Raw genomic sequence first — 27,969 nt, 5'->3', positions numbered from 1 at the left:
TTAAGGGGAAATGCAGATAACTTACTAGATGGTTGGTAGCCCATATTTCTACCTCTGTAATACAGGTTCACATTCCCTTATCTGAAATCCTGAGGCCAGATGTGTGTTGGAAATCTGTTTCTCCTTTAATTTTTAGAAATTGTGTGTGTGTGTGTGTGTGTGTGTGTGTGTGTGTGTGTGGTTTTTTATATAAAGTGTTATGTAACCCCTGTTGGGTTTGTGGTAGCATCTGGAAATCAAGCAAATTAATATTGTGTGACTGAACCATGGGACTATCACACTAAATGGGAAAGGGTATAAAAAGCCTCTGTTAGATCGGGTTTTGTTCCCATGTGAGTTACTAAACGTTTGAGGTCGTTTGGAGCTTTTTGGTTTTAAAATTATGGATATGGAATCATGGATCTGTACATTCCTCCCATTTAAGACTTATGGGGTATCTTTTCATCTTGATGTGTAAATAAATAGTTGAGCTACTTTTCAAGTTGACATTGATAAGGGCTTTTCAACTGACAATTATTTAATTCACATAGTCATGTTAAATTTCTTATAACTTCTCTTACCCATAGTCTACACAGTCGTCAGAGTTTTGCTGATACTCACTTGTCACTGATGTTTTGTCTTTAATTCATACTTCTGACATCTGCTGTTGAATAACATTTTCTAAAATGGTATTGTTAATTGCCACATATTCAGGGAGATATCAAAGAGAATTAATGAAATTCTCTTTATAAAGAAATATAACATCTTAACTTATTATTCATTAGAGGTTCAGAATTTTTAACAGACAATAAAATAATATTTTTTCCCTCCAATGCAGGTATTCTTTATACATTTCCCTACAGGGCTCCTCTGTGGAGAAATCCGAAAAGCATATGTAGAGTTTGTCAATGTCAGCAAAAGTCCTCTTACTGGATTGAAGGTTGTTTCTAAACGTCCAGAGTTCTTTACTTTTGGTGGTAACACAGCTGTTCTAACACCACTAAGTCCTTCAGCTTCTGAGAACTGTAGTGCTTACAAGACTGTTGCGACAGACTCTACCGCTGTGTGTACAGCACTCATATCATCGGCTTCCTCTGTAGACTTTGGCATTGGCATAGGGAGTCAGCCAGAGGTGATTCCTGTTCCCCTTCCTGACACTGTTCTTCTACCTGGAGCTTCAGTCCAGCTACCAATGTGGTTACGTGGGCCAGATGAAGAAGGTGTCCATGAAATTAACTTTTTGTTTTACTATGAAAGTGTTAAAAAGCAGCCTAAGATCCGGTGAGTATTATAAAACTTTCTTGATTTAAGCTCTGTGTTTAATGTATGTGCACAAATTCAAATAAACATTTTGATATTTGTTAACATCTGTCATTGTTTATTTAAAAAATTACCCCCTTCTATATTATGCATGATGTTTATAATTGAGTTTGTCCCTAATCTAAGTTCTAAGTAGCCAAAAGTGAAAAAAAATTAGGCTACTATAATCTTCTTAGTGGCTTCTGTCTGTTAACTTCATGATTCTCTGATTCGACCAAGTACCAGGGCCAAAGTTACCACATAATAATGAAGTTCACAGGTACCATTTGTATGTGAAAACAACCTGTCGATAGTCATCCTGTTTCAAGAAAATTACTTTGTTTTACCTTTCCTTTTCCCTGTGCCCTCTCCTGACTCCTGGGAATGTATGGGGGGAAGATATATATTTGCAGAACAGATGATTAGAGTGGTGTTATAATAAGGGTCACTGAAGAAATTTACCTTGGCACTCACAAGGGTCTGTGGCCTATAAATCATTAAACAACAGGTTATTTTATTTGTGATAATGCTGCTGTCATTTTTATAAAATTAACTAGGAATAATTGTATTACTCCATTTATTAATAGAATATCTAAAATATCTAAGACTTCTGAGGACAAAATGATACAGTATTTATAACGGGGACATATTAGATACTCAATAATATTCTCCTTCAGAGTACAATAGAGCATACTCTGGCCAAGGCAGTCAGAGAAGGCTTTGTAGAATATAGTAGTGGTGAAATGACCTTCCAAGGAAAGGAAAGATTTCAAAATTTGGATATCAAGGGGGATAGGCAAGAGAGTAGTGGGTGTTCCAGGGAGTGGCTGTATATATGAATGAAGATTTGCAAATTAGAAAATATAAACTGAATATAGTTAGTTTGGTCACAGTGTAAAATATGTGTAAAAGAAGGGAAAATTGTTAGAAGTAATGAATTCAGTAAAGTCGTAGGATCCAAAATTAACATACAGAGATTGATTGCATTTCTAGATGCTAATAATGAACTATCAGAAAAAGAAGTTAAGAAACCAGTCCTATTTACAATTGCGTAAAACAGAATAAAATACCTAGGAATAAATTTAACCAAGGAGATAAAAGACCTGTACTCTGAAAACTGTAAGACATTGATGAAAGAAATTGAAGATGACATAAATAAATGGAAAGATACACTGTGTTCATGGATTGGAAGAATGAATATTGTTAATATGTTCATACTTCCCAAAGCAATCGACAGATTCAGTTCAAGCCCCATCAGAATACGATTGGCATTTTTTACAGAATGAGAACAAAGAATCCTAAAATTTGTGTTGAACCACAAAAGACCCCAAATAGCCAAAGCATTCTGGAGAAAGAAGAATAAAGCTGGAACTGTCATGCTACCTGATTTCAAACTATACTACAAAGCTATAGTAATCAATACAGTATGATACTGGGACGAAAATAGACACACATCAGTGGAACACAATAGAAAACCCAGAAATAAATGCATGCATATGTGGTCAATTAATCTTGACCAGGGAGGCAAGAATATACAATGGAGAAGATAGTTTCTTCAATAAATGACGGTGGGAAAATGGGACAACTGCATATAAAAGAATGAACCTGGACCATTACCTTACACCATAAACAAAGATAATTCACAACGGAGTAGAGACTAGAATGCAAGATTTTAAACCATAAAACTCCTAGAAGAAAACATAGGCAGTGAGCTCTTTGACACTGATCTTAGCAATATTCTTTTGGACTAGTGTTTTCAGGCAAGGGCAGCAAAAGTGAATACAAATGGATCACATCAAACTTGAAAGCTTTTGCACAAAGAAACCATCAGCAAAACAAAAAGGCATCCTACTGAATGGGACAAAGTATTTGCAGATCATGTACCCAACAAGGGGTTAATATCCAAAAATATAAATAACTTACACAATTAATATTAAGAACACCCCAATTTAGGGGCGCCTGGTTGGCTCAGTCGGTTAAGTGTCAACTCTTGGTTTTGGCTCAGGTCATGAATTTCAGTTTGTGAGTTCGAGCCCCACGTTGGGCTCCTCACTGATGGTACAGAGCCCGCTTGGGATTCTCTCTCCCTTTCTCTCTGCCCCTTCCCCACTTACTCAAAATAAATAAACTTTAAAAAAAATTTTAAAAATAAAAAAAATCCCAATTTAAAAATGGGCAGGGGATCTAAGTAGACATTTTTCCGAAGACCTACCGATGGCCAACAGGCACAAGAGAAGATGCTCAGCATCACTAATCAAGGAAATGCACATCAAAACCACAATGAGATATTACTTCACACTTGTCAGATTGGCTGTTATCAAAGACACAAAGTAATATATATTGGTGAGGATGTGAAGAAAAAGGAACCCACATATACACTGTTAGTGGATATGTGAATTGGTACAGCCACTTAGAAAAACAGTATGGAAGTTTCTCAAAAAATTAAAATGGAACTACCATATAAAGCAATTTCAATTCTGGTATTCATCTGGAGAAAACAAAATCACCAATCCAAAGAGATACATACATTCCTTTGTTCACTGCTGTATTATTTATAATATTAGCCAAGTTGTGGAGGCAACCTAGGTGTCCTGTTGATAAGGATAAAGAAGATGTGCAATGCGCATGTGTACACAAACACACTCAGAGGAACATTACTCAGCCATAAAAAGGAATGAATCTTGCCATTTGTGATTACATGGGTGGAGACCTGGACGGGTATTATGCTATGTAAAATAAGACAGACCGCATTATTTCACCTATATGTGGAATCCAAAAAAAACAGAAACAGACTCATAGAAGAAAGAAGCTGTTGGTTACCAGAGTAGGGAGGAGTTGGTGGAGTAGGCGAAATAGGTGAAGGGGATTAAGAGGTACAAATTTTCAATTATAAAAGAAGTCATGAGGATGCAATGTACAGTGTAGGGAATATAGTCAGTAATATTACAATAGCTTTGTATGATAGGTGGTCACTAGATTTATGAAAGGGATCATTTCATAATATATAAAAATACTGAATCACTATGATTTATCCCTGAAACTAATAGGATATTGTATTTCAATTGCACTTAAAAAAAAATAAAATTATGGGGTGCCTGGGTGGCTCAGTCAGTTAAGCGTCTGACTTCGGCTCAGGCCATGATCTCATAGTTCGTGAGTTCTAACCCCGCGTTGGGCTATGTGCTAACAGCTCAGAACCTGGATCCTGCTTTGGATTCTGTGTCTCCCTCTCTCTCTGCCCCTCCCCCACTCACACTCTGTCTCTCTCTGTCTCTCAAAAATAAGTAAATGTGGGGGCGCCTGGGTGGCTTGGTCGGTTAAGCGTCTGACTTTGGCTCAGGTCATGATCTCACAGTCCGTGAGTTCGAGCCCCGCATCGGGCTCTGTGCTGACAGCTCAGAGCCTGGAGCCTGTTTCAGATTCTGTGTCTCCCTCTCTCTCTGCCCCTCCCCTGTTCATGCTCTGTCTCTCTCTGTCTCAAAAAAAAATAAATGTTGAAAAAAAAAATTAAAAAAATAAGTAAATGTGAAAACATTTAAAAAAAAATTTAGGAGGTAATGTTAAAAAAAAAGTAAAGGGGAATTAACATGGAAATGTAAATAGCTGTATTGTGGAGGGCTTTAAATGCCAAGTTAAAGTTTGAAGTTTACTTGATAGGGGATCAGTTACTTTGGAACCACTGTCAGAGAAGAAGCATAATTAGGACATTGCTGCATGAAAATTATTTTCCTGTGCTAGACTGATGAGTTTGGTAAGCAGACATGCCTAGAGTCAAGGTGACTATTAGTTTCCTTCTGAACTGAGAAGAATTGAACTGAAGTTACACTACATAATTTTACTTTATTATTCTGTTTTTGTTTTGTTTTCTGAGTATAAATGGTCCTGAGAGCAATTAGGTTTTAAAAGCTTTATTTGGAATTAGAGAATCATAACACATGGAGAGATTCTTACATTAAACTTGCTATTTTTTATTTCTTTAGTCACAGAATATTAAGACACACTGCAGTCATTTGTACCAGCCGATCTTTGAATGTACGGGCCACTGTCTGCAGAAGTAATTCTCTTGAAGATGAGGAGGGCAGAGGGGGCAATATGTTAGTCTTTGTGGATGTGGAAAATACCAATACTGTAAGTTGGTTTAAAACTAAATTTTATTTTTAATTATAGTGGAAGTGTTTCCTTTGTTTTTAGTAAAGGATTCTTTTTTCACAAGATAGCATAAGCTAGGAATTTAGGAATATTCATATACAACAGTGTGAAAACATCTTAATTTTCTATCAGCTTTGTGATTTTAAGTCTCTTCAAATAAAATGACCTGGTGGCATTAATATGGTACATATCATATGAAAGGGTAGCCCTATACGTGAGTAATTAAACCCAAAAGAGATCTGATAGAGTGCTTTCTAGTCTCACCATTCAGAATCTGTTGATGTAATTAAATTTACAAAGTTCTGTATTAGGATTTCCCATTCAGTATTATTAACTTGATAATCGTCACTTACATATTTCTGAGAGTACCATTTTCCTTATATAAAGCATTTCAAACATTTTATCATTCCTGTTTATTTATATACTCTAAATATATAAAAATGAGTATTAAAGAAGGAAATGTGATCTCATTATTAAAATAACATCTTAGTGGGGCACCTGGGGGGCTCAGTTGGTAAGGCATCTGACCATTGATCTCAGCTCAGGTCTTGGTCTCAGGGTTGTGAGTTCGAGCCCTGCGTTGCACTCCACTCTGGGCGTGAAGCCTACTTAATAATAATAAGATAGCATCTTAGCATCAGATTGATTCAGTTCAGATACTTACATGAAGTGTTGCTTATTCTGTAATGAATTCTGTAATGTCCTTTTTTTTAGCTTCATAAATTTGTAAGGTTGCCTTTTAGGATATTTAGGATTTATGTGCTTAATACTTTGGTGATCTTTAAAGAAAATAACATTTGTAAAAGTAAGAAAATTGTAATAATTTCAAATTAGCTCTTTTCCAGGTAAATAAAAAATTGTGTACAGATTAACTTTATGTACATTGGCTGTGTATGGAGATTCTGATTTGTTCAATTTTTGTTTATTTTTGCCTTAATGACAATGAGATATCTCAGAAAGATGAGAAGGAATAAAAAAAAATGCTACAGTTTTGATTCAAAATTGACAACAAATACTGTTTGATTAAATACTATCAGTAACTCATTATGATAGGTTCTAATGACTGAATACTCCAGTGGGAGTACATCATATTAAATACAGTTCTCATATAAAATGTTGACTTCTCTAAGTAAGTTTAAGGAGGGATTTAAATAACGTAAGCATTCTGAAATGTATATTATTTATTTCAAAATAAAAATTTAATCTTATGTTAATTAATACTTACTTTGGTAGAAGAGTCAGAATATTATTTACATTAGAATATTCTAAGTTCATGCCCCTAAATCTTAAATGACTCTTTTATTTCTTTTTGATAGAGTGAAGCAGGTGTTAAGGAATTCCATATAGTACAAGTATCGAGTAGTAGCAAACACTGGAAATTCCAGAAATCTGTAAATCTCTCTGAAAACAAAGGTTTGTGCTTTATTTTCCTTTTCATAGTAAATTTTCAAATCTTCATTGCTTGATATTTTTCAGAATAGTACTATAATATCAGAAGATTGTTGGTACCTTTTTTATAATTAAGTTTTTTAAGCATTAAGTTGTGTTTTCATTAGTGCAAGTGACTGAATCAAATTACCTATCTTAATCCGTTCTTTCCCATCTTTTTATTCCCTTCCACATATTTCTATTTGCATTTTCTTTATTCAATTGGGAAATCAGTGCCTGAGTAGATGATCACTTTCAAAATTTCAAACAGTACAGAAACATATAGACTAGAATGTGGAAGGTTCTTTTTGTGTCCTTTGCCATTGGTAGGCTGTTTTTTCTGTGTATAACCATACCTCTGTAGTGACTGACTTTATACCCATATAACACTTAAAAGAATATACATACTTGTGATATATATTGACAGATTGTTTTCCAGAATATTTCTGTCAGTTATCCTGGTAGTAATATGAGAATGCCAGTGCTTTTAAGAGTGGAGGGAAGCCGACAAAATATTTGCTCTTTCTGGAGAAAAATTGTACAGTATTATTTCAGAAGCTATAAAAATATTTAAACTCATACTTAGCCTTTCAGTAATCCTTATTTTTGGAATTTGTACAAAGGAATTAATTCAAAACATAGGAAAATCTGTATACTGAGAGCAGGGCAGTTAATTGCAAAGTTGTGTTTAACAGGGAGAAATTCAGTGTGGCTTTAATGTAAATTATAACAGACTATTTTTTAGTCACTAAAAAATAGTGGGCTCCCTGGTTGTGGGCTCCCTGGTTCCCAGGTTCGGATCTTTTAAACTTTTATCTGTAATTTCACACACACACACACACACACACACACACACACACACATAAATATAAATATAAAATGAGTATTATTTATTCACACACACACACACACAAGCACATGTGTGACCATGTATTTCAAGAAAATTGAATTTCATCCTTTTTATGGGCTGAGTGAAATTTGCTTTATTGAGATGAAAACAAAGATGTTTTTCATTAAACATTATTTATAATTATGAATTATTTTCCAGTATTGTTAAGGAAGTCTGAAGAATAAATTAGGTTTTACCATGTCAGAAGCTGAGAAAGATCTTTGAAATTTTTTCTTTCTTTTCTTTCTAGATGCCAAACTTGCCAGCAGGGAGAAGGGAAAATTTTGTTTTAAGGCAATACGATGTAAGGAAAAAGAAGGTAAATTCATTTTATTTTCAGACTTTCTTAATGGTATTTTATATTTCATTCCAACGATATGATTAGTTTGTTTTCCCCTGTTTTTTAGTTGCCACACAGTCCTCAGAAAAATACACCTTTGCAGATATCATCTTTGGAAATGAACAGGTATGAAAATAAGCACAATAGCATTTGATCTTCTGGATCAAAGTCACAGTTCTTGAATATCTATTTTGGCAAAACTATTGCTTTAGTAATCCTCAAAATCTTTAGTGGGTGAATATGTCAATATCGTTGGGTTTTGCTGCTTCCCTTCATGCTCTAAAACAGACCAGAAATACTATGTGGATTATGCCCTTTTAGTTAGTTATTCAAAACTAACTTTCTTTTGAGGGTATCACAGGAAAAAAGTATAAACCTTGGTATTAAAGAAAGAAACCAGATTATACAAGGGAACCAATTTATTAGGGAAAGTGGTTACAGTGGAACATAAAGATGATAATTCTCTGGATTTTGGTGTATCATATGGTTCTGAGACCAAACTAACAAGCTCTTTTGTAGTTTTAAATGTATTTTCCAAAACAGTGGTATTTCAAGTTAATTATTTGTAAGAATCACTTAGAGTAGGTTTTCAAACTTTCACAACATGTGGGGCTCTTGTTAAATGCAAATTCTATTTCAGTAGGACTAGGGTGGGACCTGAGATTCTAAATTGCTATAAGCTGGAGCATCTGGTTGGCACATTTGGTAGAATATGTGACTCTTGATTTGGGGGTTGTGAATTCATGCCCTGCATGGGGCATAGTTTACTTAATAAAAAATATGTATACTAAATTACTGTAAATTTGTGTAAATTACTCCTAGATGATGTTAAGGTTATTAGTCTCTTTTTTTTTTTTTTTTTCAGACCCGCTTTTTGATCTGAGAATTTTGTAAAAATGAAAATTTTGCTTTCCCGCCTCCAAAACTTTGATTTGTTATGTCTTGGGGGGAATTTGGGAGTATGCATTTGTTTGGGAATATGCATTTTTTCCTTCCCTCCCTCCCTCCCTTCCTATTTATTTATTTTGAGAGAGACACAGAGACAGGGACAACGTGAGTCGGGGAGGGGCAGAGAGGGAGAGAGAGAGAATCCTAAGCAGGTTCCACACTGTCAGCACAGAGTCCGATGTGGGGCTAGAACTCACAAACTGTGAGATCATGACCCAAGCTGAAATCAGAGAGTTGGAAGCTTAACCCCAGGAATATGCATTTTCAACCAGCTCTGCATATAATCTGACGAGGTGATGTGGTGATTTGCTTTGAGAAATGCTGGACCAAGGGTGTAAACTTCCACGTAGGCATGCCCTGGTACTGTTAACAATGTTACTGTTTGTGTTATTGTTTCTTCTTTGTGTTTTTTGATTTGATAATTCTAGACATTCTTATGCTTTTGTATTTCTCTTATCATTGGCCTTCATCTGACTCACTCTTTGTGGCTATCTTTTGACTATTTGAAGAAGCAGTTATTTAGAAATATCTCAGAGTACCAAAAGCCCAGTAATTCCAAAACAAGTATACTTTTAGCAATGCCATGCCTCCTGAATGACTGAATTTAGGTTTCATGATTTCAGTTGTTTGTCCTTTTCACTTCTTTTTTAAATTTAAAATCCCTAGAGACATAATCAAGACCCTTAAATCGTATTAAGTGTATAATTTTTATTGTATTTATTAGCAAATAATTTTGTATAGGAGTACTGAAGAAAGTAAAAACAAAAAAGGACATTTTCCCTTTTGATGAATCTGGTTGAGTAAATAGAACTCCCCAAGCACTACAGATTAATGAGAAAACTATGGGGACAGTTGCTTACCAGAAAATAGTTTATTCTTAAAGGGAAAATGTGTGTATTTATTAATATTTAATAATTAACTTGAAACTTAGCATCTATATAATATAGCCTATAATGAAGGGAATCCTAAGTGTAGACAGTTTACCGTGAAACATAATATCCCATTAAAGGAAATCCTGTACTTCTGATTCCATTAAGAAGTTTTTAAAAAATTCTTTTCTCATGTTCTCTTCCTTCAAGTAGAAGAGCCACATTAAGACCAATTACTCAGTTTGCATTCTGTTTCACTAGATGTTGTCTAGTATTCTAAGTATTCGAATGAGAACTATTTCTGTTATTTTAATAGCACAAAAAATATTACTTTTCAATAATTTATTTTTTATTCATTTTCTTAGAGCTACCCATCATCTTCCCTGGATACTTGACCAGAAATTTTTTAATAAGCATTTTGGTTATACAGAAATATATAGAGAAATACAAATTTTGGTAGGGTGCATTTAATTGAAAACATTTATGTAGATAAGTGATTTTCTTTTGACAGATAATAAGTTCAGCAAGTCCATGTGCAGACTTCTTTTATCGAAGCTTATCTTCTGAATTAAAGAAACCACAAGCCCAGCCGTCCGTGCATACTGAAAAACAGTCATTAGAGGATGCTGTGAGATTGATTCAGAAGTGCAGTGAGGTGGATTTGAATATTGTCGTATTATGGAAGGTATGTGTTACTAAATTATTTCAGCAAGCCTTGCTTACGGATACTTGAGCCTCAAGCTAAAGAACAAATGTAAGCTGGTATTTGCATTTTTTCTGCTTAAGTTTTTCAGTTTCAATATTAAAGTTGTTTTATAATTTTATTTAATAGTTCTATAATGACTTTTTTACTTAAAGAATTCAAATTAGATAGCTTTCTTCTTTGTTATTGTTACTTCTAAGTGGTACTGAGAATATTAGATTTGTTAACCTCCATGAAAACAACTGTTATTATTAAATTCTTTATTATTGGCATTTTCAGAAACTGAAAATGGAAAAAAATAGCACTGTGAACCTTCAGGTACCCATTACTCAGACTCCACAGTCACTAATTTGTTGCTATTCATCTTTCATCTATTCCATTAGCCCCTCTCCTTTGTTTTCTTTTATTTTTACTTTCCTTTATTATTTGCTATAGTATTTTTTTTTTAGTGACATAATATTTTACGTGTAAATGCTCTGTATTCTAGCAGATGAAGACTTTCTTTAACATCTCCAAAATATTGTTATCTCATCCAACCAAATTAACAGTACTTCTTAATTATGATCTATTTGTTGGTCTGTTTTTGTTTTTCCAGATTATTTTAAAATATTTTAATTTTTTAAAAATCATATCCAAATAAGATCCACACACGACAGAGCAAAATGAGATTGCTTAGGCATTAGTCTTCCTTAGAGTTACCTGTTATACAGAGCAGGCTTGTTTCGCACAGTGTACCCTCTGTATCTTAGAAATTTATAATTGCATATAAATTGTATACATTACATAGAATATATGATACAATTATATATTACTTTTTAAAAAACAATTCTACAGTGAAATTAAGGATCTTGCCTAAGGATATTCACCTGCACTGTGTGGAAAGGTTTCATTTTGTGTTGTCTGATACAAGAGCTCTCTCACATAGAGGTATTTTCATAGTAGATGATCAATATATGTATTTTTAAATTGGTTCAGATATTCTAGACTATTATTTTTACTAAATCACACATTTTTAAATAAACTTTCTTGAAACTAAGCTGGCATGAGTTTTTTATTTTTTTGCATGAGTTTTAATAAAACTGCTTAAACAAATTGGTACTTTTGTTGACTATAGATGTTTAATATTTAAAAGGTCAGTTACACATTTTTAGCTTGAAATCAGATGTTCTTGGGGCTTAGAATCAAGAGGATTCTATTTTCAGGCTTAGCAGTATTTTCCTCTTAATGTAAACCAACCAGTCATTAAATATATACTATAACCGTGGCGTATGTGGCTGTCACTCCACAGATTCCTGCCGTGTAACACTTTGTAATATTACTGAGACAAGATTTTGAGTAATCTGTACTCTGTATTCATTGTTAAGTCCACAGTAACTTTGGCTGGGGGTGAAAGTGTTACCTTTTAAAAAACAGCCCGGAATAAAATCCCACTACTAGTAGTACTGCTGATCACATGAAGAAGAAAACTAAGATTGTGATGCTCCGTGGCTAGAAAATGGAAATTGGAATAGAATGAAGAATGGGATATGAAGTTGGTAGTGGCTCGTATTTGTGTTTATCACATACTCATTTGAGAAAGTGGTAGAGTTCCTTTAGTGAGGTCTCTGGATAATGCAGAAATGACACACTGAATGAAATGAAATTTGAAAAGTCATTTAAGCTGTGGAGGAGGAAACACAGGATGCCTAGGACTCTTTTAATAAAATATAATTCAGGAGAAAAACCGAGCTCAGACAACATCTTTGTGAAAAATAATTGGAAAAGAGGCACAGAACAACTCAGCAGTTTTAACCAAGTATAAATGTTTGTTTTAAAAAGCGAAGCCTTTGTGCAGAAAGGAGAATGTTATTTATAGAATTAGACATGGCTAGGGGTGATTTTTGTTCGATCCCATGAGACCATTGGAAAAAACGTGACATGTCTCCCAACCTTGTATTCAACCTATCAAAGGTCCACCCCGTCAGGTGTTTAAGTCCAGCATTTTGGGTTATGTATTGGTTCACACGAGCAGGTCCTGGGCTGTCCAATGCCTTAGTGCACTACTCCCAAGTTGGTCTGCAGATGACATGCTGTCACTGGTCATGATAAAATGAGTACAAAAATTGAACATAAACATTTAGAAACTTCTATAGCATTTTGGCTGAGAAATTTGGTGTCTGTTGAATCTAATAGTAAAAAAATTGGGCTTGTTAAAAAATTTTTAAACCTTTGTATTTGCATAATGTGGCAATAACAGCGTATCAGAGCCATTTACGTATTATATTTTCTCTGGGACAGAAGCGGTTCAAGAGGGAGATGAGTTATATGCTGGAACCAGTGTTTTGATATAGATGAAATTGGCCTTTTTTTTTTTTTTTAAAGTATATGTACTTATGTTTAAGATATCTCCAAGGGTGTGACATTTCCACTTACAAGATTTATGATTGTTTTCACGATTATGTTCTTCTAGGTGATAAACCCTGTGGCATTTCAGAAGCATGTACGTTTTGCCTGTATTTTGGTAGTTCAATCACAAAAAGACTTGTGTTATAGCACTAGTTTCTTAAGAGCTCTAGAGAAAACTGAAGAAAGATTTTAAGATGTATCCTTCAAATATCCAGGCCCAACTGTATTATACTGAGGCAAACAGATTTTGACAGATTCTTTATTGATTGAATGAGTAAATAAAAGTAGAAATGCTGACATAGCCATCGTGTTGATAATTGATAAACAGCCATGATATTTCTACCTTCCATCAAATAATTGCATTCATTACTTTTGAGGTATTGCCAAGCAAGGTAACATTTTTGTGCTTTGTATGTCTTAGGCTTATGTAGTGGAAGATAGTAAGCAACTAATTTTGGAAGGTCAGCATCATGTTATTCTTCGCACTATAGGAAAAGAAGCGTTTTCATGTCCTCAGAAACAGGTAATAGTAATGTTTGCTTTGGGTCTTCTTGTGAACTTGGGGTTTTTTGTTTGGTTGGTTTTTGGGTTTTTAAAGGGATCTGCTGGTATATGCAGGCTTTTATATTGAGATTTGAGTGGGGGGTTGGTGGCAGACAACTAATTAGAATGAGAAATGAACATAAATAAAATTCATTAGCATCTTGTAAGAGTATTAGATACACTTGTGATCTTGAGGTTTCCTAATATTCTGTATTGAATCTAGAATTCATAGTTACAAAAAGAATTGATTTGCTTGAGAGGAAGGGAAACATGCCCTTGCCACTGCAGAACTCCAGAGGAGGCATATCGTGAAATGTAAAGATGGCCCCTGGAGTTGTGCAGCAGCTGGGAATAGTATTTAATATGTTTTCTCATTTCTCATAAAATACTATTTCATCTTACCAAAAAGTTCTCGTATATATGAACAAAATTTCCAGTAATTTGAACCATGACCTTGTATTGCATTTCTAAATAATGAATCTTAATTTCAAGCTTTCTTACATTATTTTTGAAAACTTATTTTGAAATAATTTTCAAACTTGCAGAAAAGCTGCAAGAATTGTGTAAAGAGTGACTCTCTTACACCTTTTACCAAGGTTCACCAGTGGTTAGCATTTTACCTTCTTTGCTTTATCATTCTTCCTCTGTTTATGTACACATTGATTTTTTTCTTAATTATTCTTAAGTAATTACTCTCAAGTAAATTTGCAGACATCCTTCTCCTCTGCCCCTATTTACTTCATTGAGTATTGCAATGAATAAGAATAATCTCTTAAATAGGGGTGCCTGGGTGACTCAGTCAGTTAAGTGTCCGACTTCAGCTCAGGTCATGATCTCACGGATCGGATGGTGGGTTTGAGCCCCGCATCAGGCTCTGTGCCGACAGCTCAGAGCCTGGAGCCTGCTTCGGATTCTGTGTCTCCTTCTCTCTCTGCCCTCCCCTGCTTGCACTCTGTCTCTCTCTGTCTCTCAAAAATAAACATTTAAAAAAAAAAAAATCCTCTCCCAAATCATAAAAAAAAAAAGAATAATCTCTCAAATAATCACAAAAACCATTATTAAATTCACGAAGTTTCACATTGATGCAGTACTCCTGTATAGTCCATATTCAAATGCCATCAGAGTTCTCCATTTTATCTTTGTAACAGTTTGTGTTTTCTTACCAGGATCCAGTCCAAGATCATACATTGCATTTACTTGTCCTGTTTCTCTAGTCTCCTTTAATTTGGGACAGTTTCTGAGCCTTCATTTGTCCTGTGTCATATGATATCTTTGAAGAGCATGGGCAAGTTATTTTAATGTAAAATAATACCTCTTTGGTTTTTTCTTGTTTCCTCAGGACTAGATTAAGGTTATACATTTTTGGCAGGGATACTACAGAAGTGATGTTATGTCCCTGCCAGTGAATTACATCAGAAAGCTCTTGATATTAATTTGTTTCATTATCAGTGATGGGTCACACTGATAAGGTCCACCTTATTTCTCTACAGTAAAATTACTGTTGTTTCTAATAAGTAATTTGTGGAGAAATAATTTGGGCCTATGTAAATGTCTGATTTCTTGTTAAACCTAGTTCCACTAGTTTTAGCATTCACTGGTTGTTCTACAACTTGAATCAGTTTTTACTTTGATGATTACTAATGGTAATATTCCATTAGGTTTAATGAAGATATCAAATTTAACCCTGGATCTATTTCTTAATATAAGAAAATTGTTTTTTCCCCTTTGAAGTCCCAAGTTTTGGTTGTCTATGTTACAAACTTTTGATAATTTAGAATATCTCAAACATAGGCAGAATAAGTATTTAGAAAAGGAAGAAGTGATTAAAAAAAATTTTTTTTAATGTTTGTTTATTTTTGACAGAGAGAGAGAGAGAGAGAGAGAGACAGAGCATGAGTGGGGGAGGGTCAGAGAGAGAGGGAGACACAAATCTAAAGCAGGCTCCAGGCTCTGAGCTGTCAGCACAGAGCCTGACGCGGGGCTTGAACTCACAGACCGTGAGATCATGACCTGAGCTGAAGTCAGATGCTCAACTGACTGAGCTACCCAGGTACCCCAGAAATGATTTATATAAAATATATTTCTATTCTTGGGGCACCTGGGTGGTTCAGTCAGTTAAACATCAGACTTTGTCTCAGGTCATGATCTCTCAGTTCCTGAGTTTGAGCCCCACATCAGACTCTGTGCTGTTAATGCAGAGCCCATTTCAGATCCTCTGTCCCCCTCTCTTTCTGCCCCTCCCCTGCTCTCTCTCTCTCTCTCTCTCTCAAAAATAAATAAACATTTAAAAAAAAAGTGATATTTTCATTTTATGTACCATGAATAGCATATCCTTTTTATTTCTCCGTATTTCACTTTTGAAATATTTTATATTCTCTTTATATGGTTAACTGAGCTTGGGACATAAAGCGGTTTCATCATACTGTGAATGATAGATTTGGAGCCCCAAAACTTTCAGATTGATGATCTAGTATAAATTACTTGCATAACTTAATGAACTTTAGCTTACTACTCACTTGTAAAACCAGGATGATAATTCTTTACACCTTGTCTGTCTTGTGGTAGAAATGTCATAAGGTAGAATCAAATCCTTATTACCAAACTGCTGCACAAATATTTAGTGCTGATTGTGAAAATACTTTTTGCTACTCTAAAGCTGCGAGAGGGGGAAACTCTTTTAAGTATTCTCTTAGTAAATTAGCTTGGGCCTTTGGTATCCTTTTCATGGCTGTTGTTCATGTATTTTCCTCCTAATAAGTGGCATATAGAAATTTATTTAGTATAACTTAGAAGTCTCAAATAATAGCTTATTTTTCGATGATTGGAATATATTAAAAAATACATTTTTTGAACTTTCAATTGAAGTGTAAGATAAATACAGAACAGTTGAATAGCTCATTGAATTTCACAAATTGAATACTCCAGTATAACCAGGACCCAGATAAAGAAATAGAACATAACCAGCACCCCAGAAATTCTGCTTCCGTTCTCTTCTTTCTTCCAGCGTAAACCTCTAGTCACTTTTCTCTGACTTACAAATCAAAAGCAAATTTAGGTCTTACTTTTACAGCTATATAGATCAGGGATCAGCAAACTTTTTCTAAGAATAAGCAGATGGTAGGTAATATTTTAGGCTTTACTGGCCAGAAGGTCTTTGTCTTAATTACTCATCTCTGTTGGTGAAGTCCAGAAGTAACCGTATGACAGTATGTAAACAAATGGATATGGCTATGGGTCAATAAAACTTTCTTTCCAAAAAACAAACAAACAAACAAAAAACCCAGGAGGCAGGCTGAATTTGGTCCATGGGCTGTAGTTTGCCAATCCCTGGTGTAGATCAATGTCCAGCTAGGCTAGCAAGAAATTAAAAATCAAAATTTTCCTGGATGGTAAAGGGAAATGGAGAAAAAATGGCTAAGAAAAAAATACCACTAGAAAGGGGACAATACTCTCTGTTTTCATTTAGATGATAATGATATTGAAATGTTTACAGTATGCCTGACATTGGCTATATTGAGACTTTTACATGTGTGTTAACCTTCAGTTAATACAGATGAAGGATTACAATCTATAAAACACAGCAGTCTATTTTCAAAATGAAATTTTAAGGCAACTTTAGTTTTTTATTAAAACAGATGCTATACAATTGAATGTCTGTAGCTTAAGTACTAAGTAATAAGGAATTTACTAGATGAGACCCACAACAGATTTTGAAATTATTATGAGACTTTTTTATAAATGAGGAAATTAAGTCTTAAGACATTAAATGCCTTATCCAAGATCACAGAGCTAATATGTGAAGTTGTTGGAATTCAAGTCTAACTCCAGCACATAATAAATAAGGAATGAATAAATGATTCTGATCCTAGATTCTTTTTTTTTTTTTTTTTTAAGTTTATTTATTTATTTTGAGAGAGAAAGGGAGAGAGCATGAGCAGGGGAGGGACAGAGAGAGGGAGAGACAGAATCCCAGGCAGGCTCCACACTGTCCGTGCAGAGCCTGACATGGGGCTCCAACTCACAAACTGCGAGATCATGACCTGAGCTGAGATCAAGAATCACACACTTAACCGACTGAGCCACCCAGGCGCCCCTGAGTCTAAATTCTTTATCCTAGATTATATCGCAGATGATTCTATTGGTTTAAATAACAGCAGAAAGTATTGTTCATGCTTTCCGTTATCTCAGCTGTTTTTTACTACTTTTGTTTATGCTATATTTTAACAAGACAGTGTTTTTATTGTCATATGTATATTTTTTTCTTTTCTCAGGAACCACCAGAAATGGAACTATTAAAATTTTTCAGGCCAGAAAACACTACAGTTCCTTTAAGACCGTCAGTAGAGCAGCTTTCTAATCTCATTAAAACGAGTCTTCACTATCCAGAATCATTTAATCATCCATTTCATCAAAAAAGGTCTGAGGCTTATTTTTGTTAAAATTTTTCTACATGCGCACACCCACGCAGAGACTCTTATTTATTTAAACTATAGCATTAACCCAAATATTGATGAAGAAATTTAGAATAATATTGAGTATCTGTAAAGTGCTCTTAAATATTTTACCCTTTACTCTGATTACTGTATGTTGCACCTGTGGTTAGAGATGGCTATTTGCCTTAGACACCTCAATTGCCAAAAGTTTCTGGTGGGCAAGTTCATCACTAAGTCAAAAACAAGGAAAAAATATGTTATTTGTTTTTGTGTTGGACACAAATTAATTGTAAGAAATGACTATAGTATAGACTCATCAAACAGTTCAAGCTTTAATAGCATCATTTACTTAAGATTTACTAAGTGCCAAACTTCTTGGGGAATGATGTTCAGTTCAGTTGAACGATGAAGTTCAAACTGTGTGGGTCTACTTATACATGATCTTTTTTATTGTAAATGTGTTTTCTCTTAAGGGTTTTCTTAATATTTTCTTTTCTTCAGCTTCTTTTATTATAAGAATATAGTATATAATTCATATACCATACAAAATATGCATTAATAGACAGTTTATGTTATTGGTAAGGCTTTGGGTCAACAGTAGGCTATTAGTAGTTAAGTGTTAAGGTAGTCAGAAGGTGTATATGATTTCCGATCGTGTGGGCGTTTGTACCCCTAACCCCTGTATTGTTCAAGGGGCATCTGTATTTGCAATTTTGGTAAGTAGGTTGATTATATAAACTTAAGGTTCTGTAAATAAAAAGTCCTAAATCAGATGACACTTCAAAAAGTTGCTGGTTTGCAGGTATAAAAACATGGAGAGAAGTCTATTAGAATCAGTCTATAAGTGAAAATTGAAGGTATGAATTTTGGTGAAGTCACCCTGGGTAGGGTGGGGATGAGGTGGGATAGAACAAAAAGAGAACAGTGACCTACAGAACAGTGACATCTGAGAGAAAAGCTAAGGAAAAAGAAATCCGTGAAAAAGACTGGTTGAGAAGTAATTAGGAAGAAAAGATCAATGAGAAAGTGATATCTCAAAAGTTCAGTGAGAGAGAAATGGGTTAACTGTTTAAAATGCTGCAAAAATGTCAAATAGTAAAAGGATGAAAAGGTTACTTATTGGATCTGACAATGAGTGACTACAGTCATTTCCTCCCCACCCCCCACAAAATTAACACCCAAATAACCAAACTACCTGTATTCAGGAAATAAAATATTGCTAGCATCACAGAAGCCCGCTGGTACTCCCTCACAGTCACTACCCTGCACCCCCCCCCCCCCCATATTGGTAGTCATTTCTTTGCTGCTTTTTATAATTTTCCCAACTAAGTTTATATGCATCTCTAATTTTGATTTTCATGGGGCATTTTTTGAACTTTATTATATAAGTGGAATTATACAGAGTATCTTCTTTTTATGTCCAGCTGCTTTCATTTAATATTATGTTAGTAATTGTCAGCCACTGCATGAAGCTATAGCATTTTCATTGCCATATGAATATGTTTGAATGCACTGGAATAATTTACTCTCTTGATGGACTTTGGGATTATTTTCATATTTGAGCTATTTTGAATTCTGCTGTGAATAATCTTGTGTATAATCTCTTGGTTTATGTGAACTTGCCCAGCCCCCCTTATTTTTGCATGCTTATCTAGGAATTTTTCCAAATAGTTTGACCATCTTGTACAACTCACCAGCAGTTCCCTTTGCTTCATATCTTTACCACCACTGTTGTCAGATTTTTAAAAATTTTAACCATTTAAATTATTTATAAAATTCTTTTTGCCCAGGTCTTAATGTTGCTCTAATATGCAGCTGTAGTTGAGGGGGAAGATGGTATGTTTTATCCCTATCAAGTCTGTCATGACTTCATGTACTTTCATGGGAAATTTGGATTCCCTGATGTTTCTTTTTTTTTTCTTTTTTAATGTTTATTTACTTATTTTTGAGAGAGTGGAGGAGGGACAAAAAGGGAGAGGGAGAGAGGGAGAGAATCCCAAGCAGGCTCCACGCTGTCAGTGCAAAGCCTGATGCAGGGCCTGAACTCATGAACTGTGAGATCATGACCTGAGTCAAAACCAAGAGTCAGACACTTAATAACTGAGCCACCCAGGGCCCCCCCCCCACCCCGCCCCGATGTTTCATTGTAACCCATTGTTCTACTTTATCAGACCTATCCTGCTTCATATCTTAGATTCCATGGTGTTTCTTTTTAACCGTAGCAGTTAAAACCTTGGCTGTACTTTAGAGGTAAGGATATTTAGGAATTGTCCACATGATTCAATTGGAGCTAAAAAGCATCACAGAATCTGGGAATCTAGCATGGAATTATGTGAAGCAGGGCAGGTTTGATCAAACTAGAGTAGAGTGGTGGGTTAAAAATAAAACATCACAGAATTAAAACTGTACACAAAGTATGTGAAAACAAGGCAGGCTAGATAAGGATGAAATGTGGCAGTTTTTTGCAGCCCTTGCTGCCCATTAGAATTACCTGGGGAATTTTTAAAGATTCCAGTGCCAGTTAAATCAGAATCTCTTGGGAGTAGGTCCCAGGCATCTGTATAATTTAAATGTCCTCAGATGATACCAGCATGCACCTGTATCCATCACTGTTGCCACAGAAATGCTTCACAACAAACCACTCCAGAATTTAGTTGCTTATAAGGCATTCTTATACTCATGGATCCGCAGATCAGCTTACCGTTTGGCTGCAGCTCACCTTCAAGCTGTGGTTGGTTGGGTTCATGTCTGTACCACATATATTTTGGGCTCAGTGCAATGGGCAGCAGCTACTTGGATATGTTCTTCTTATGGCATATCTCTGGAGTACAAAGGTGAGTTATACTGAGATAGCACATTTAAGGTTTTTGTTTGCGTCAAAGACATTAATATTCCATTGGCCAATTAGCCTCACCTTCACATCAACAAGAATGACTCCTAGTCCCACAGTGGGAAGTAAATAATGGCTAGGGGAGTAAATAATGAAGTGAGGGGAGTAAATAATGGCTAAACAGTAATTATAGTTACACCGCAGCCACCAAGATGAAGACGCACTGATGTAGAGGGCCAGAGTGGTTGGTCATCCTTACAAAACTAAGAATAGAAGTGTACTTGAGTGAGAGAGCTAGAGAAATGGGAGATGGTTGTCAGAGAGTGGAGTGACAGTATTATTTCAGAGGTAGCTATTTTAGGTGACTAAAAAAAATTACAATATGGTTAAGGAAGGTAGATGGATGAGTTTTGAATAGTACTGATGGTTATGAGGTGGTAAGAATTTGGGAAGGTGTCGAATGAGTTATCTACTTAGTAAAGTTGTCAGGATTGAAAAGAAGAAAGCAAATTCCTGCTGAAGCTTTTAACTGAAGCCAGTAGATGATCTGGAAGAGAAGCCTTCGGGCAGTGTCTCTCACGTAGGTGGTATGCCTCTGCTTCCCAGACGTGTAAGATGAATGGGAGGTGGGAGGTCAAGCAGATGGTTCCCTCATCTTTACCTCAGATATTTCAAAATACTCATCCTTTCTCCCTCCCCCAAAGAATCTGCTGTACTGAGTTACTATTTTTGGTTTTAGTATTTTAGTATGAGGACATAAAAAAAGATTAAAAACCATGGAGTAATATGACCAAAAAATGGATGTTTTGACAGAAGGGGTAGGAGGAAGAAATCGTCAAGAAGTGGCATTGAGAACTACATTAATGATACATTCTGACCCGAGATATGGAAGCTGTTGGAAGAAACACAGCATCTAATGTTGAGAGGACTGTAGAGGAAGCCGTGTATTCAGCCAAATTTCAGTTAAAGCAAGATATAGAAACATAGAGATTAAGGGTCTAGGGGAGTGTTCTTAATGTAACATAGAAATGTGGGAGGGAATGCGACAGCAGGAGGTTTGGTTATGGCAGTAGCACACGGATCATACAGGAACAAGTATATGAGGAAGAATATTTGACCAGAGATAACAGAGGTGAAACACTGGGTTTAGCTGCCATAGTTTTCAAAATAAGAAGTCACATTAGACATTGTTTATGGAGCTTTTGAGCATTATTCTCAGCACTTAGCATATTTGATCTCACCTAATCATCGTAACAAACCCAAGAGGTAGGTACAATTATTGTTCCTAGTTTGCAGTTGAGAAAACTGAGTACAGAATTATTGAGTAGATATTTGAACCTTAGTCAAACTGTAGTATGCTTTTATTAATGCTAAATTTGGTGGTGGGGGGATAGTTGTCAGCAGTTTGGTCTCTAGGGACTGTTTGTGCCTCATCAGATTAGCATTTTTCAAAGACTATTAGTATAAAGTGTTTTTTTTTTTTTTAATTAATTAATTTTGAGAGAAAGGGAGCAGGGAGAGGGGCAGAGAGAGAGAGGAGAGAGAGAATTCGAAGCAGGCTCTGCATGAGAGAGACCATGAGATCATGACCTGAGCCGAACTCAAGAGTTGGACACTTGGGGCGCCTGGGTGGCTCAGTCAGTTGAGTGCCGACTTCAACTCAGGTCATGATCTCACAGCTCATGAGTTCGAGCCCCGCGTCAGGCTCCGTGCTGACAGCTCGGAGCCTGGAGCCTGCTTCGGATTCTGTGCCTCCCTCTCTCTCTGCCCCAACCCCAGCCCACTTGCATTCTGCATTTGTCTCTCTAAAAAATAAATAAACATTAAAAAAAAAAAAAAAAAGAATTGGACACTTAACCAACTGAGCCACCCAGGCACACCTAGTTTTTACTATCTCTTTATTCTTTGTGTTTATAGAATAAAATATTAATACTAGTATGTAAGCAGGCTTCATTTGTGCCCAGGTTATGTCCATTTATTATATTCTTGATTTGAACATAACACCAGTCTATTCATATATCCTCTTCTGTCACTGCCTGTCCTTTCTGTGCTTAGTAATACTTTAGTAATTTATTAATTCTAAAGTGATAGGAGAAACTAGGTTACCTGAGAAAATGTGTCCACTTAAAAAGGCTTTCCTCATAATTTGTTCTATAGAAAGAATTTTCATATTCTCTGTAACACAATGGCTTTTATGTAAATTTGGTAGAAAAGCAAATGTCAATCTAGTCCAAGTTCCCAAAATAAAGTAACTTTCAAGAAACGTAAAGAGAACAGGATTAGTTGTTGGCATTTTCATGATTTATTTTTTTCTTCATTGATCTGAGTTTTACTTTTGTTTTTCATTTTGAGAAATAACCACTTAGAAACACTTGGGTGTTTTTTTTTGTTGTTGTTGTTGTTGTGGTTTTTTTTTTTGTTTTTTGTTTTTTTTTTAGTAGTAGCTATAATAAATGGAAATAAGATGGTTTTGTGGATGCATATATTCTGGGATTTAGTATGCAAGTATTGTAGTAACAGGTTTTTCTTATATACACAAATAATTTGTCTTGAGTGATTTTGGAACTCAGTTTTTTTCCCTACTTGAATCTAATTAGTTTTAAGGAGACTGTTAGGTATTCTTAAGTGTTATTTTCAAGATAGCTGGTTTAAAAAAGAAAATACACAGCTTAACCTTTTCATTTTTCTTCCACAGCCTTTGTTTAGTACCAGTCACCCTTTTACTTTCCAATTGTTCTAAGGCTGATGTTGATGTAATAGTTGATCTTCGGCATAAAACAACAAGGTAAAGATGTATTTAGTGCAAGATTGTTTTGTGGCTTAAGATTGATTTGAGAACAATTTATGGATATAATTACCTAATGTGGATAGAGAAAGTTTATTCAGGCGTGCCCTGGGTGTTTGGTTTTACAGAAATGTTACAGAAGACTTACAGAGGGTTGTCTCAGCATTACAATAGTGATAAAATAACAAGCAGTTTCCAAAAGCAGCAAATTGTTTTGATTGGAGACAGAATTTTTCAGAAAAGTTTGTTGGTGATAAAAAACTCTAAAATTGAATATCAGCAAGTTTGTGATAGAAGTTTTTTTAAGTTTTTTTTTTTTTTTGTGCGTGTATGATTGTAAAATAATACCCCAAAAATACAGGTACATACTTCCATATCTGATACCTCAAGGCTAGATGCTTTTTGGAATTCAGAAATTTTTGGATTTTTGGAAAAGTAATATGAAACGTGAATGGATTACTACTGTATAAACTAACTCCAAATAGGATCTGGGGCAGCTGTATGGAATCCAGACACGTCCTATGTATGATTATGTGTGTCATAAATTGATGCCTTATTGGTAGATACTGGGTTCCATTTTTCAGCATTATAAATGGTTTCAGTATTATAAGCATTCCTGTATATGAATTTTTTTTAGGTACAGATAACCAATTGGTTAAAAGCTGAGGTTTGAAATCAGGTTCCATTATTTCCCACCTGCTGTTGTGAGCATTAAATGCAATAATGCTTGTGCCTACAACATAGTAACTATTAATAAATGTTGACTATTAGAGCAATAGTAATAGTAGCTGTTGTCATTGTTGTTATTAAGAAACAGTTGGCTTCATGAAAAAGTTTCTAGAAGTAGAATTGCTAGATGAAAGGGATGTGTTACTGAGACTTGGGGAAAATTTTTATAAAACCCTTCAACTTACCATTTTCCTTCTCCCACATAGTCCAGAAGCATTGGAAATCCATGGATCATTCACATGGCTTGGACAAACACAATATAAACTTCAGCTTAAAAGCCAGGAGATTCACAGTTTGCAGCTGAAGGCATGCTTTGTCCATACAGGTGTTTATAACCTTGGAACACCTAGGGTATTTGCCAAGTTATCGGACCAAGTTACAGTGTTTGAAACGAGTCAGCAGAACTCCATGCCTGCCCTGATCATCATCAATAATGTGTGATGACTTGCAAATTTGTACTGAAATCCACAAGAATCAGTTTTATTTTACTGAATGGGTTTTAACAGCAGTATTTGTTATACCTAACTTGTTATGGAGGTTGGTGTCGGGTCACTGCAAAATACTTTCGACTTGTCAATCTGTTGATGATGCAAAGCACGTTGGACTGAGAATACTCATATTCTTTTTTTGTATTTCTTTAAACCCTGGTAATAATTTACATGCTCATAATACGGAATTTCAACATAGCCACGCACCTTATTAAGCCCTGTCTTAAAAACCAGTGTCTAAGTCTGCTGTTACAACATATTGATGGTATATGAATATTACCAGATGATTTTGAGGAAGGAAAGGCCTTGTTGGTGATACTCCTGTTAAGCCATTAGTCTATAAATTCCAGCTTTACTGTGAAGTTCTATAGAGTGTTAAATACGGATTTTCCTGTCTTGCTTCACACAATTCTCTAAAATACATTTTGAACTTTGGTTATAGAGTCTTCATACTTCAGTATCTGGTGGTTCCTATGGCTTATACATAACTTTGTAAAAAGAAAAAAATTTTTTCTGATGCTTTGAATATAGTTTTGAAAGGAGTTTGACTTTTTTTTCCTCATTCATCTCAGTATAGGGTGCACTATTTCACAATATGAGATTTTTTGTCATTTAAATTATCATATTCTTTATTATGTAACTTTAACATTTGAGTTGATCTGTTTAAAATATGAATCTCAAGTTAATTAAAAATAAGCTTTTCAAAAATGTATTATATTTATAACAAATGTAAATAGAATAAAGACATGCTATTCACTGTATAGATTTATTAGATGCCTTTTTTTAATTCTGAGGACATAATATATTCTTTATTTAAAATGAATGCTAACCATATTAATTATAGCAGGAGAAACTAGTTTCCTGAGAAAGCCTTGTTTCCAAACATGAAGTACAAGGCTTTGTTCCAGTAGTCCTTGGTGGCCATGTTTACATGAGCAAACAAATTTTGTCTTTAAATATGTCATGTCTGACACCCAGTTACAAATTTGGAGAATTCTTTAATATCCTGGGAGAAAGGAAGATCATGCCTACTGAACTATTGAAAATAACCACATTGCAGACTCTGATGCTGGGTATGGTAGACGAGGTGATTAGCCTTCCTGCTGAAGAAAAGTAGACTCTAGACAAAAGAGATGAAAACCTCTTACAAAAAACAAAGTGTTAACAGTATAGTCAGTTATTAGTGGACCAAAATCTAGAAGAAAGTCTAGAGGGGAGAGACCAACATTTGAGGCTACTTTGCCTTGGGAGTGTTTATCTACTTAGGAAGAAGCAGCCGATGCACAGAGCCTTATGTTTGACATATTTTGAAACAAATACAGGTCAGGAGAAATCATCGGAACTTCTGAAGCAAGGAGACAGTATTTGGAAAATAGGCACAAGAAACTAAGGGACCTACTGGGTTCAGTGAGAAAATTTTATGTTTATCTGGAGTCTCAGAAGGAGGAGAGAGAGGGTAGGGCAGAAGTGGTATTTGAAGAGAATCTCTGAGAATTTTCCAAGATGAACACCAAATTACAGATTCAAGTGGTTTAGTAAATCCCAAACAACAGAAATATAAAGAAGCCTATATCTGGATGCCACGTAGTGAAAATGCTGGGAATTAAAGAAAAGGGGAATACAATCTTGAATACAGAAGACAATTGGTAGCATAACTGATAGCATACCTCGGAATAAAAATAATGGAAATCAGAAAAGGGGGGGGGGGTATCTTCAAAGGGCTGAAAGAAACTAACTGCTAAGCCAGAATTTAAACTCAGCAAGAATACTTTCAAGAATGGAAATGAAACATATTTTAAGACAAAACCAGAGAGTTTATTTCCAGGTGGCCCTAGGATAATGATGTCTACCTAAATCTTCACCTTTCCCTTCATTCTGCAATTAAGTATACAAATCAAGAAGAGCAAGTGAAGCCGCACCCAACTCCTACTTTTAGCATAACTAGACAGAGAATACTACTAACTTGAAATTATCTGTACATGGAGAATCTAGCACTGAATTGCAGCAAACTGTCTCAAGCATCTACTACAAGCCTTTGTAGAGAGGAGGTGGGGAAGACAGGAATCCAGAAGGAACTGTGGAAAGGAGCCAAGAGAACACAGGGGTTAAGGGCCAGCGGAAGTCACTTTCAAACAATGTCTACCCTCACTGCAAAAGTACTCAGCAAGAGGGGCACCTGGGTGGCTCAGGCGGTTAAGTGTCCCGACTTCGGCTCAGGTCGTGATCTCACAGTTCTTGAGTTTGAGCCACGCATCAGGCTCTGTGCAGACAGCCTGGAGCCTGCTTGAGGTTCTGTATCTCCCTCTTTCTCTGCCACTCCCCTGCTCACGCACTGTCTCTCTCAAAAATAAACGTTAAAAAAATTTTTTTTAACAGGAGATCTGGCAGATGGAGCTCTGATGACAGGCTTTGCAGTGGGGCCTCTTAGGAGCAGCAAGAAACAGGGTCCATTCATCAGGCAGCTAAGGAAACGGGAATAACCTTATCAGTTGGCTACTTAGGAGAGTATTGAGTATTATGAGGCTTGTGCAGCTCAAAGAACTTTCAATCTCAACAGAAATTTTTTCATTAAGTTTCACACCCTTAGGCCTGATTTCCAGAAGACTCCATTAAAATGCAAATAACCTGTGAGTGCCGTAATAACCAAATCGATAAGATTCGTCAGGCTGCTTGTAAGAGCAGGTCTCGGCTCCCGGTGGCAGGGGACACAGGAACAGTGCCTAGAAGGAAGGTGAGGAGTGCTGGTGGGAGGTGCAGGGGTGGGGGCAGGGATTGGAGGAGCCAAAGAGAAACTTGATCCATCTGATGCTTTTGCTAGGGTCAGCGCTGTTTGATAATATCCCATTGCTTGTTTCCAGGGTTATTGGGCTGTAGTTTTGGGCCTCAGAAGAGTTTGCATGCCTGTGTTTCCCCCCTCCTCCCCAGGTTTCTGTTTTGATCTTTAAGCTGTGATAGAAGTCAGCTTTACTAACCAACAGTTTACACTTCCTTAGCTGTTGAATTAATTATGCTGTACTTGGTGGGAGGAAGGGACACATCTGAGAATTAGATGCTTTTGTGAAAGGCACCCCCCTCCCCAGTTCGTTTTTTGCATTTGAATGGTATGTGTTAGTTCAGCAAACATTCCAGGAGGATTATTTCAAGGCTATTATCTGTTGATTAGAAAGTCTGG

The 27,969-nt window shown here is 35.6% G+C and overlaps 1 protein-coding gene across 5 annotated transcripts in view; it reads left to right on the top strand.

Moving 5' to 3' along the window:
- Positions 1-25,558, top strand: part of TRAPPC8 (trafficking protein particle complex subunit 8) — an 82,138-nt gene extending 56,580 nt beyond the window's left edge. For all 5 annotated transcript variants that reach the window (XM_053902531.1, XM_053902529.1, XM_053902534.1 and 2 more), the window contains 10 exons: positions 818-1,260; positions 5,259-5,406; positions 6,744-6,840; positions 7,995-8,063; positions 8,152-8,210; positions 10,413-10,586; positions 13,411-13,512; positions 17,804-17,949; positions 23,491-23,580; positions 24,516-25,558. In XM_053902531.1, coding sequence (XP_053758506.1) covers positions 818-1,260; positions 5,259-5,406; positions 6,744-6,840; positions 7,995-8,063; positions 8,152-8,210; positions 10,413-10,586; positions 13,411-13,512; positions 17,804-17,949; positions 23,491-23,580; positions 24,516-24,750 — 1,563 coding nt within the window. In that variant the 3' untranslated portion in view covers positions 24,751-25,558. The remainder of the gene's footprint in view (positions 1-817; positions 1,261-5,258; positions 5,407-6,743; positions 6,841-7,994; positions 8,064-8,151; positions 8,211-10,412; positions 10,587-13,410; positions 13,513-17,803; positions 17,950-23,490; positions 23,581-24,515) is intronic.
- The last annotated feature ends 2,411 nt before the right edge of the window (positions 25,559-27,969 follow it).

The sequence above is a fragment of the Panthera pardus genome, unplaced genomic scaffold (genome assembly GCF_024362965.1).
Source record: "Panthera pardus isolate Hobbes unplaced genomic scaffold, ASM2436296v1 HiC_scaffold_15, whole genome shotgun sequence".
Classification (NCBI taxonomy): Eukaryota; Metazoa; Chordata; class Mammalia; order Carnivora; family Felidae; genus Panthera; species Panthera pardus.
This window is presented reverse-complemented; position numbering and strand designations above follow the sequence as displayed.